A 12,895-nucleotide genomic window follows, 5' to 3' on the forward strand; every position below is an offset into this window, starting at 1 on the left:
AACGCCCCTCACGGTTATTCCTTGAGGCCAAGTGGAAGAGATTTGCCCACAGTGTTGATATGGGTGAGTAACACCAATCTCTACTTAATAATTATTAAGCTACCTTTGAAATAATTTATTTAATAAATAGTGCCCAATATAATTAGTTATAAATTACTATCTGGTAAATAATTTTGATTAAAATATTTTAGTTTAATCATTATCATTAAATAAATATTTATTTTATTCCTATAAATATATTTGGTTTGCTATCCTAAATCTTGCATGATGAAGTCATATAGAGTATCAGTTACATCTATATAACCCTTAAGAAATAAACTCTTTACCAAGTCTGGGACTAGGATTGGATTGAGCTCTACTCAGGCTACTCTCTTCCAGAATGAGTGGGGTCCTTTCTGCACCTTGTGACTCAACTGGAGGGCTTCCTTCCCTGATAAATCTTGCCTGAAGCTTCCATTCTGCCTGTGGCAGCATCGTTCACCCACACTTTCTTAAACAGTATTATCCTTTGGACCCAAATTTTACCAATGTGCTCTGGCCTATGGAATGAAAATGAGAATGATACTCTCTACCCTCCCCAGATTCTGCTCTTTTCCTGACCAAATTCTCCCATGCTGTCCTCCCAGGGCTCTCAGCTACTTCCTTTTATCAGTTACACCATCTGCTCCTGGGATAAACTACCTCTGACTACTTAACATCAGGTACGGGAAGTATTTTTGTAGTTTTTTCCATCATATCATCTACTGTTCAAATCACACAGGTTATTTCCTTCTCCATTGGTATCTCACTGACAGCTTTTGAAAAATTTCTTTACAGGTGAAAGGGAAGATAAAGCTCACAACACTAAGCTTTTCCTTTTTAACAGGAAAAATGAGTAAAATGAATGTAACTAAATGAATGTAACTTTTCCCCTCTTAACTTTAGCAAAAGCTACCAATAAACTCCAGTGCTCTTTTGTAAAACTTCAGCCTTTTAACAAGATTTAAAGACTGAAAGCAAAGTGAGAGTCTGGCTCATTGAACTTGTGAAGTTGCAGTAATAATCCTAAATAAACAAATTTGTAGGCAATGTTTTTTTACTATTTTCACACAGAGTGGATGGTATTATTTTAGTATTATTTGGGGAGTAGGTGTTGCTGGTAAGACTCTGGAACAGATAATTTAATTTTGTCATGATTCACATTTTGCCACAGTCAGAGATCTATTTGTCAAATAACTTCTGTAGAAAAGCGCCATCACTTACATGATGGAGAGTCCTAAAAAACAAGTGGAAAGATGTGCAGGACTGGGCATGGCAAGTAAGACAGTGAACTTGTAATTCCCTGATTGCCAGTGGCCTCTCCTTCCTTCTGTCTGCTGGAAGTGACTCACTCTGTTTCCTTTGAATATGCTCATGTCATATAACACTGTTTGCAGTCTGCAAAAATAACAAAGGGACACACTGCAACTTGGGCTGCTGTTTCCCTGCTGGATAATGTGTGCCAACAATGATGTTCATTTTGAACTCTTCATCAGTGTGGATGTACCTGGGCATGTCAGGTCAGACTATGGTAACACTAAGACTTAGTGGCTTGATGTCCAACAGAGCATTTTGAGTTATAAGACAAGTTTTAACCACAGGACTCTAAGGAAGGTGATAACAATGATGATATTAATTCACAGAAGTTTGTAATTTGGAACTAGAAGGATGCCTCTTCTGAAGGAAAGGAAACAAAAAAAGGTTGAACTGGACCTCTCAAAATACAAGGAAAATCACAGTGGTCCAAATTTAAAGTCAGAATCAAATCCTTCTATTCCTTCTTCAGGACAAACATCCCACTTAAAAAGGCTTGAAAAGTTAATTTTTTTTTTTTTGTTCTCTTTGCTATCTTGTGTAGTCTGGAACATGACCCACTTTGTAAATTATTGTGTAATTTTAATCACAGACTTGCAGATGTAGGTCCCAAGAACCAAAACCACTGGCAAAAGCCTTTATATCATGAATTTTCTTCCTCTGATATAGGCAGATCGTGGTGATTACCTATTACCAAAGGATTATGCCTATCAGAATGTTAAGAAGCTTCACATGGCCCACAATATGTAGGGTGTCAGGAGCACATGGTTTTTGTTAGACGTGTGGGCTTGCACACAGCCAGGGGCAGCTGAATGCGATGCCAGGATGAACTTCCATTTCAGTGAAGCACAACTTCCACACACAGAGGTATCTGAGGGGCTTTCATAATGCAAAGTCCAGTGTTTTATGAATATGGCTAAAATACATTTAGTTTTTCCACAAAGACTTAATATTTTCCCCTCCTTTTACCTAGTTGGAGCATCCAGTTCTCTGTGTACGTATGTAGTAGGTGGAGGAACAGAGGCAGGCAAACAGAAAAGGGAACATGTGAGATAAATTCAACTGAAGTAAATATGCCAAAATAGTAAAATGTGAAAGAAGAATATAGTAGACTGCAACTACTGGTGTACACTATGGGAAAATAGTCCCTCCTCTGCCTCCAACTGTTGGTTTTCCCAACACCTCCTTAACTCTTCCAAAACAATCTGACATCAAAACAGCCTTCAAAACTGTGTTAACAAACCATAAACCCTCACAGCAAAGTCCTAAATATTTTAGGAGTGTTTCAAACTAATTGAATGTAATGGTACCTATGCCACTGACTTTAGCTGATAAAAAAATCAAGGCCCCTCTGTAATTCTAATTAAAACTACAGTATGTTTTGATAATGGGTGAATATATTTTCTGATTCTGGCCAAAGTACACCACCTCCTTCCACGGGTCCAAGATGATGTACGCAAGAGACAACTGAATCACAATATATCCTGTGTTGGAAGGGACCCATAAGAATCACTGAGTCCAACTCTTGGCTCTGCATAGGATACTCCCAAAAATCACACCATGTGCCCAACATTGTCCAAATGCTTTTTCAGCTCTCTCAGGCTTGGTGCTGTGACCACTTCCCTGGGGAGCCTGTTCCAGTGCCCAACCACCATCTGGGTGAAGAACCTTTTTTAATATCTAACCTATACCTCCCATGACACAGCTTCATTCCATTTCATCAGGTCCTGTCACTGGGCACCAGAGAGAAAAGATCAGTGAGAAATATTCATGAGTTACAACAGCAAGTGCCATGTGCTACTAAAACAATTACAGGACACAACAGAGCTAGTGGACACTGTGGAATGGGCCAAGACACTTCTTGATAGGCCATCTGAGTGGGAAGTCATTTGGAGAGATCAGATGTAGGGCTGTCCTGAACAGCCAGGAACAGTCCTGAGTACACTGAATTCACCAGCACACACTTGGCCTTTCATTATGCACAGTAACTCCAGTCCCATTAATGCCCATCTTAGGCTCCCACCAAAGATCAGGGAGATGCTCTGTCATTGTTTGCTACATGGCAGGGGACAAACAACAGGAAGCTTAATAATTACACACAAAACTCGGGTAAATCTAGTAATGGGGTGACAGCCTCAAACTTGACATGTAACAGAATTTCCTGGAGAAACAGCTAATTGGTTGTAAGAGAAATTAGAGATGACTGTCAGAAGCGCAGGAACATTATTGGTATGGTAATCCCTGACACACTATCATGCACAGAGCACAGAATTTCCTTAGGGACTATAAAAATTACACTGAAGTGGGGTAGGAAGCACATGAGTCCCTGTAGTGTGTCTGGCTGAGATGCAGTTAACTTTCTCCACAGCAGTCTGCATGATGCTGTGTTTTAGATCTGTGGCTAAAAAAGTGTTGATAACACACCGCTGCTTCAGCTGTTGCTGAAGAGTGCTTGCACAGCACTCAGGCTTTTTTGTTTCCTACTCTGTCCCCTCCCAGGGCTGTCTAGGGATGGGCAGGGGGCTGGGAGGAGACATTGCAAGGACAGATGGCCCCACCTGGCCAAAAGTTTAGTCCACACCACATAGTGTCATGCTCAGCAACAAAACTGGGGTGGGGAAAGAGGGGGGTGGGGAGTTTTGTCTTCCAAGGCAAAAAAGTCACTGTTCCATGACTAGCTGGGCATCAGTCTGCTTTCGGGAAGAGGGGAACAGCCACCTTTGCATCACAGGCTCTTGGTTTCTGTTGTAATTTTTCCCCTCTTTTCCTGCAACCTAATCAAGTCAATCTCAAGCAATGAGTTTGCTTGTTTTTGCTCTCCCTATGTTCTCTCCCATTCTGCTGGGGCTGGTTAGGGATTAAGCAAGTGTGTGGGAATTTGATAGTTGGCTGGGGTAAACTCACTACAGGTACCTCCAAAGAAAGATGTAGCTTTTGGTGACCTTTATCCCTCTTCATTGCAACCCGTGTATTCCATCATCTTTGTCTTAAGAAACTACTGATTAAAATAATTCAATCAAAAAATCTGATGTAGAAAACCCCTCTCTCCTGCTTTGGCCAAATCAGCCCATTTTCATGCAGTTTTGGTCTCATGTTGCTCATTTGTGCAATGGAGATTTGAGGTGGAAAGCCCGCGTAAATTTTACTGACATTGCATAGTAACTGGCTTGGTCTATCACAGCAAAACATTTCCAGGAAGTACTTACGCATTTCTGCAAACAGCTGCCTTCTTTCTGCCATGGTATTTCCTCTTTTCCCACAATCTTCAATCATTCTGGAAGACAAAATCATATGAAAACATTAAGTATTATTCCCAGACTGAACATACGTACATAAGCATCCAAAATTGATCCCAAAGAACCTTTGTGGTTGACTGGTGCTCCACGTGTATCTGATGCCTTTTGCCAACCTCTCTGTGGCGTGGTTTGTATAGAACCTGGTCCCTAAACTGTCCTCCATTCTCTGGACTCTGCTTTCAAGCATTTGTTCCCCCCCCTCCCCTCTCTCCCAAAGGCAGTGTTCAGTTTTTCTGCTTGATGTAACTAACTGGCTTACATAACACAAGCTCTGAAATTCATTTTAGGCTTTCTTAAATAAGGAATCCTCAGTTTAAATTATGTAAGAAAGAAAAAATCATAAAAGATTCAGATATTATTTTATAGACTCTAAAACTATGTTCTAGCCAATTCTATGTGGAGGAGACAAAAAAACCCAACAAAACAAAAACAGCAATTAAATCTCTACTCCATAACATAATACATGTTATTTACCCAAGCAAACACTCTCCCAATATTCATTCAAATTCAGGACAGTATATCTCTGATTAAATGAGTTTCACAAAAAGTCTCAGAAGTAAGAGTATATTTTCCTTCTGTTTTCAGATTAAAAAATCTTTTTACTATTTTGAGGAGCACTACTGCTGGATAGAGCAGAGAAAAAAGTGACAGCTTTTCACAGCCAGCATTCAAACCATAAAAGACTAAAGCTTTCAGAGTGAAGATAAACATCTTTAGCAGCACTCAAAAAATTAAAAGTAGTGTCAGCATCACCACTTCCTATGGGTAATTACCCAGTCGAACCAATATCCTTTCCTGCCTGCCAAGTCTGGTTAGAACTTCTGACCTGCATTTTAATCTACATCCTTATGTCAACTAGACTGTGTAAAATAACATCACATTACCTAGACTATAAAGGAGATGTTCTATAGAAGCCTGCAATCAAAAATATTGCACTGTTTCCCATAGTGAACATCCATATGTATACAACAAGAAGGATAGCAGTACTGGATGCTGAAGCCTACCATCACCAAAGAACTCAAGATAGAAAACCAGCTTCCTTTTACTTCCCACAGACAGAAAGGCAACCACATAAGAGGTGTTTTGTTGTGTGGGGCTTTTTTTTTCCTTTCAAAATGCACTGTTCAAATGAAGTGGTGGTACATTATAATTGCCTTTTCCAAATAGCCTATTCAATTCTCAGAGTACTGATAAAGACTCTGTTAAAGTGCTATCCGTGGTCAACATTTTGTGATGTGAGCAGCAGTCCCACTAGGAAGTGGACAAAGGGTATGGATGCAACCTCTTTGCAGGGATATTCAAGTTCTCCTCATATTCAAGCACGCTTTCATTTGTCTGGGAGTGATAGGAATGTGTGTGGCATGGCATTAAGTCTGAGCTAACATATCCTCCCTTTCTGCAGAGATAACAGCTCTCAGCATAGGGCATCACCTAAGTGGTCACTCAGCCTCTCATCTGAGGTTGCTGGTGTCTTGCTAGCTTGGAGGTGTCGGGGAAGATTCAAACCTCCCTGCAAAATGAGATACCTCAAGATATGCCAGGCCCAAACAGCATCTTAATCAGACAACAAGAAGTAATAGATTTTTTACATGAATCAGCCTTAAATCTCTGACCGTAAAAGATTAAAGGCAATATAGTTCCACTAACCATGGCTTGAGTTCCCCACTCCTTTCTGTTTTTAATGAGACTCATAGTAGGAGACAAATTTGCCATGGGAAATGACCAGATCTCATAGGACAGGTGGGTTAATAAAGCCCTTTGAAAAGATAACAACTTTTACTAGGCAGGGCAGTTGAGTGAATACTTCAGAGCAAACACAATTTTTGATTAATATTTATTGCTTGTAGAGTTGGTTATAGGCCACCTGTCTTTTCATGACTTCTCCTATATTCAGCATTATTCCACAAAAAATGTGCAACTTGTATTCAAACCACATACTGCTTGTGTTATTTGACTGAGATTGGGTTAATTTGATTTTGGCACATGGCTGACATCATCTTCCACTTCTTGACACAACTGACACTTAAATTTTACAGATGTTTCCCCTGTTAATAATTTGCTGTTTTCATTCCACCAATGTTCTCTAACATTTGTGAAGTAATTACTGGTCTCAGAGTGATTGCTACAAATTTTACTGAAAACATAAGGGGTGCAACTTTATTCTCATTTGCCTCATACTGCCACCTGGAGAAAAATATTCCTTAGCTATTGCTTTTAAATATCTTGCACAGCAAGGAATGTGGCTCACCTGTGACCTTATCCACCATGCAGAATTTTGCCAGTCAAAATGAAGTAACAAAAAATATATTTCAAATCATATATATCAAAGTATGTTTCCCACTTCCTTCAGAAAGCCAGTTCTAGAAGTGTCCTTTTATATTATAATAATGATAATTCTTTAAATGGTTTTTAATTTTCTGAAGTTCATCCTCCCTTTACTTTTACTGTTTATATCTGCTCATATAAAAGCGTTCCCTGGACCTGATCATCATTTTTCAGAATGTCCCATTATCTTCTGAAATTGAATCACCCTTTTCACTGCTGGGGTTTATGGGGATTACCAGGCCTGACAAATAACTATATATTTATAAACACATAACTCAGTTTCCTTGGAGAAGGAAGGAACTTCATATTTATGTTTTTAGGGCTCTTCTTGCACTAGGTATTTTTCAGATTTTAAAAGAGCCTTCACCCCAAATGACAATCCTAAAATTCTCTGTAACAGGGTATATGCCAGTAAGCTAATGAGACCATTAGTGGTGGCAGTATTTTCAGACAAATATATTCTATTCCTCTTCTCTGATAGAAGAAAAGTGACAGATGATGCTCATCTATCAGAATATTGGTACTTCTGAGTTGCCATTGACAGGAATTCACTCAGCTGCATCTTCCAAGCTTTTCACATACATTTTTAACTCCAGAGTGTGCTACAGCCCAGGCTCAACTAATGCCATTAGATAATGGTGCTGGCATCTCCCTTTTCAGCCTTGTTCCCCGTGACCCAGCTCACAGGTACACAGCTCTACTCTTCAACTCAGATTACAGACTCCTGCCTTGAGCCCATGATGTGTTCACCTCAGTCCTTGGGGTTGGCCCCCAGCTAATTAACTACAGTCCTGTTACAGTATTTCTCAGTTTGCTCACAGCACGTCATGTCACAGAAAAAAAAGTACAATTTGTTCTACACAGGAGAAAAGCAAATCACAAAGCAAACTGTAATGTGCTTTACAAAACAGAATACATTTCCAGAGACATAATTTTGAAAAATATTAATTAACGTATACATTTCTCATAGTAGGGATTAGATTATATTTGTCTTCTATGAATTCCTTTCACTATCTTTTTCCCTTCACTTTTCTTCCCAGGAAATAGCTCCTCCACTGCAGGTAAGAAGAACACCTATTGTGCATCTAATTAAAATTCTAGTCACAAGCTAATTAGTAAGGTACCAATTAGAATGGTATTAAGGCTTCAGTATATTACAGACATTCCAAAGCAGAAATCCTTCCAAGCGTGAGGTTTCCAGCCTCTGAAAAAGATACTGTGAATGTTTTTACCCATGTTTCAAGCTAAAAACTTTTATGACATTAGTAGTGCTAGAAAGAAATGAATAAATAAATGAAGAATATAGTTTGACTGGAATTATTTTGACTACAATTTCATCTTCATGCTTATCATGTAGTAGAAGCATAATTGATCTATTTTTTAATATACTTTTCTGGTTTATAAAATGTGGGTGGAATATAATATAATATGGATAAGGTGAGAACTAAATCCCTCATTTATCTTTCCCTTCCTGTTGTGCTGTTTGGATTATGAGCACTGCAATAATCTCTCTCACAACAAGTGTTTTTTTTTTTTTGTTTCAGTATTTATAGGGTAAATAATATATTTTAGTAACCCCTACTATATGTCATTCTTTTCATAAATAGTGTATTTCCATTACATTTCCATTTCTTGAGCTATGTCTGTGAATGATAAAAGGAATGCATGCAACATTTAAATCATTAGCTCCAAAAAATCAATCTGTCCTGGTTTAGGCTGGAATAGAGTTAATTTTATTCCTAGTAGCTGGTACAGTGCTGTGTTTTGGTTTCACTCTGAAAATATGTTGATAACACAATGATATTTTAGTTGTTGCTAAGTAGTGCTTACCCTAAGTCAAAGACTTTTCAGTTTCCCAGGCTCTGCTCCCAGTGAGCAGGTGCACAAATGACTGGAAGGAGCATGGCTGACCCAAACTGGCCAAAGGGATATTCCATACCACAGAGCATCTTGCCCACTACATAAACTGGAGACAATTGCCCAGGAAGTGCCAATCGCTGCTCAGAGATGGGCTGGGCTTCAGTCAGTGGGTGGTGACCCACTGCTTCGGGTATCACTTACTTACCTTGGGTTGTATCTCTCTCTGTGTCTCATTATTACCACCTCTCTTGGTTTCACTATTATTATTAGTAGTAGTATTATTAGTACTAGTATTATAGTAATATTTTGCTTTGCTTCAATTATTGTTTGTATCTCAATTCACGAGTTTCACTTTTTTTACCCTGATTCTACCTACCACTGTGGGTGGGGCTGATGGTGGAATAAGCAAGAATTGCATGTGACTTTGTTAACAGCTGGGGCTAAATCCCCACACCATCAAAAGAAGCAGTTGCCTGCATGCCTGGAGAAGGCACTCCCCTCTGGAAAGCCCCACACACGTCCCAGGAGACCGAAAAATTCCTGACCTGACATGTGCACACACAGTTTGATGGGTCTGACCAGTAGCCCCACTAGCACTTCCACAAATCCCCATCCCATTTTTCTGTGACAGATGAAGTGCCCCAGGGAGGCAGGATACACGCCAGTGAGGAAAACTGCCCACTGAAATTGATTAATTCTGGCATGACAAATGTATTCAAGTTCCACGTGATGGTTGTGATGCAGCCGGGTGTTTGAAAAAAGAGGCTCCCAATCCTGTACAGTGACACTTCTGACAGTCTTTCAGGCTGGATAAAAGTTGCTTTTCTGTTGAAGCAGGTGCATAGGAAACACGTCTCTCTGCCCCAGTCTAGTCCAGCTGGCGTGCTGGTGCCCTGAAACTCGGGAGCATTTTGGGACCCAACCAGCTGCAAGTTTTGCACCACAAGACTGGTAAACCCAACAGTATGTATCCCAAAATCACTTTTGGAAAGAGTACCAGTACTTGGTAGAAAGTATCAATCAGGATCAAACATCCTTTACCTGAGCAGTCTGTATTTTCCTAATAAGCAAATCCCAAACTCCTGATATAGAAGTTATTTTTCCATGAAACAATGGAAATTCTCTAGTATGGTATCTGGATGGTATCTCTGGGAATTAGAAGCATTAAGATGCAGAGAAATGTCTGGTTTCTCAGTGGCTACTTTTTATGCTGTTGACAAATCTGATGCTATTTTCTATGCAGGTGGTCAATATTTAAACCCAGCTTTGAGCAGACAGCAGTACCATTTTTCAGAAGCAGAGGCTTCTTGTCTGCCATTGCTTCGTACAGTTTTATCTAAATGCTTTCCATACATAACAAACTGCTGTTTCTTTTCAGGATTTACCAGCATCAGAAATTGAGAATTATGAAAATGAAAGAGCCTGCTAGGGTCTAACAGTGACTTTATGAGGAACTTAAAAGCTGTAGTCAACATCTAGGATTCTGTTCATGCAGGATTCGTGGCAATGTGAGAGATGAGATTTTCCACTGATCTTTTATTTTCTCCTGTTTCTTTCAAAATTCAGCCGTGTTAGGCAGATTCTGCTCTGCTAACTGCAACAGTTATGGCTGCTTATTTCAAACTTGGACTGGAGAACAGTGAGTTAAAAGGGACAGTGAGTGCTGGCTAAAACCGTATTTCTGACATCACCAACCTCAGCAATGCTTGTAGATAATAATAAAAATCCTGAAGGGCTATTTCAGAGCCCTCTTCCCCTTAATGGATTTATTGGTGCCTTATGAATGTCTTGTTCCACATGTTCTAATGAAGCAAGTCCCTAATAGGCCTCTCTCAGCTTTACATTCCAGGACTAATCATTGGCACTGTAATAAAATTGGTCAATGCTCTTTCCTGAGGCTAGATATAATTGCATTGAGCTTACAAAGTGTGCTTGTATTCTATCTAGATGAGATTTTTACAGTGAAGAAAGAAAACAAAAGCTGCTACTAAGTTCATCTCCAACATGAGCCTCAGCAAGTCTGACTCTTCTCATTTTTGTCGTTTTTTTCAATTTTAATACCACCAAAGAAACTGAAATTCTGTCTTGATTTATTCCTTCAGTGAAATGTGTTTTTGTTTTTAAGAAAGAATTTTCCAACATACTTTTCATCAGCTCCCCTTTTGGGAGTTTTGTATCCTTAGTGGGAGACTCAAAAATGCTTAATAAGGCACCCACTGCAACTCATTTCCATAATGCACAGTCTTCAAGGAAGTTCGAATGCTATGCAAACCTTATCTCTCAGGTCTGCAAAACAAGTGTAAAGGGATTAACAAAAAAAAAAAAAAAAAGCAGCATAATTCTGAGACAGAAAATATGAAAATATGAAAATATGAACTTCTCTTAAAGAATCTTACTAGTCCAGACATGAAAGACATTTAAGAAAATGACTACTTGACGCTTAAAATATACATGTGAAACTTTAAAAACTGTCTTACAGGCATTGCTTAGATAAATTTTTCTAGCCATGCTCTTTTTGAATCGGTCTTCTTGATACTACAAGAAACTACTGGATGAAATATGGAAAGAAAACTAATGTGCAGTGCTTCAAATATTTTTAATCTTCAAATAGTTTTCATCTTTTAAGAGCAAAAGATTATCCAATAAAATACTTTAGGTCATCTCCAAAAATCTTTTCTCCAGGGCTTCACTGGTATCACTTCTCATAAACATTAGGGGTTGGTTCCAGCTAACTGCTATAGATTTAAATGCATCATTTCAAAGTTCTATTAAAATGCAATTAAGAGTTTGTATTTTGTCTAAATTTTATTAAATATTTTAAAACAATAAAGAAGATGTCAATTTCCTTATATATACGACCCTTCAGAGCCTTAGTTCAACAAAGGGGTAGCTGGAAATAACCTCCACTAATAGTAATTTCTTTTTTGTTACTCAAAACACATTCCAGAAAAAGAAGAAGCCCCCAGAACTCAGACGCTAAAGCTTATGATATACCAATACCAAATCTGATTTGTCTGATATATGAATATTTTTATGGAGTTTTTCCATTAACTCATTTTGGAGCTGCTTTTCACTGACATTGTAGCTTTTCCTTCAAAATATGTTTTTTTAAAACTATTTTTCTGAAAGCCAAGAACAATAAAGAATGGATGACCTTTGAACACTCAGATATGCAGTTCTACTTCTTTCAGTTGGTTAGAGACAGCATAATTCACAGAGAAAACTGTAATGAAAATCAGTGGACAAAAAATTATAAGGACCTTATCACAAGAAGCATTTAATTGATAATCTGATACATTGGTAGTCTGGTCCTCTTTCTATTTGCCATTGCAGAGGCAAAAAGGAGGTTGCAGGATTTCAAATATAATTAAACTCCTATTTAGTCAAAGGGATCTTTCAGTTCTTCTTGTGCTGCCATAATTAAACACAAATTCATTTGAGAGTAAGCTATCAGTGATACAATTATGTTAGGATGCATTTCTTGGCTTCTGCCAATTTTAATAATACAAGTTGTCCGTTTTTGTAAATACAGATTTGATGATTATTTGCTGTAGGACAGTAGGTACTTTCATGTCCTCACAATTACAAAACCATCTAAATAAACCAAATGCTAGCTGCAGGAGAAAATGCATTCCTAGGCAGTTGAAATTATTGAGATCCTTCACATGTACTAGGAAAATCTCACTAAAACTAAGTACTGTGAGTAGTCAAACAAAATAGTTAATAGAACTGCTACTTACCTGATGAAAACTTTTGGCACCCAAAAAATTAATGCAATAGTCACTGACTGAGAGAAGTTGAAAAAAAAATCTTAACAGCTAGGAAGTTTTCCATAATACAACTGACAACCAAGATGTATTTAAGCTTTTTTATCTTTATCCCTGAAACAGATACCTTTGGGTTTTTTTCACTTTTCAATTTTCTGAAATGTTACAACAAACAGATTTATAGAAAAGAAAGTCTGAACTGTATCTAAACAACACAGCTAAAAAAAGATCTTTACAAACAATCCCATGGAATTTCAAGTCTCTCCAGATCTATTTGCCAGAAAGGTAGAAAGTAAATTACAAAGGAAAGAACGA

At 38.3% G+C, this 12,895-nt stretch overlaps 1 protein-coding gene across 50 annotated transcripts in view; it reads right to left on the reverse strand.

Moving 5' to 3' along the window:
- DTNA (dystrobrevin alpha) overlaps positions 1–12,895 on the reverse strand; it is a 221,610-nt gene that overhangs the window by 91,723 nt on the left and 116,992 nt on the right. For all 50 annotated transcript variants that reach the window (XM_086888961.1, XM_086889057.1, XM_086888945.1 and 47 more), the window contains one exon: positions 4,539–4,606. In XM_086888961.1, coding sequence (XP_086745087.1) covers positions 4,539–4,605 — 67 coding nt within the window. In that variant the 5' untranslated portion in view covers position 4,606. The remainder of the gene's footprint in view (positions 1–4,538; positions 4,607–12,895) is intronic.

This window comes from Cyanistes caeruleus, chromosome 1, assembly GCF_971803275.1.
Source record: "Cyanistes caeruleus chromosome 1, bCyaCae1.hap1.1, whole genome shotgun sequence".
Classification (NCBI taxonomy): Eukaryota; Metazoa; Chordata; class Aves; order Passeriformes; family Paridae; genus Cyanistes; species Cyanistes caeruleus.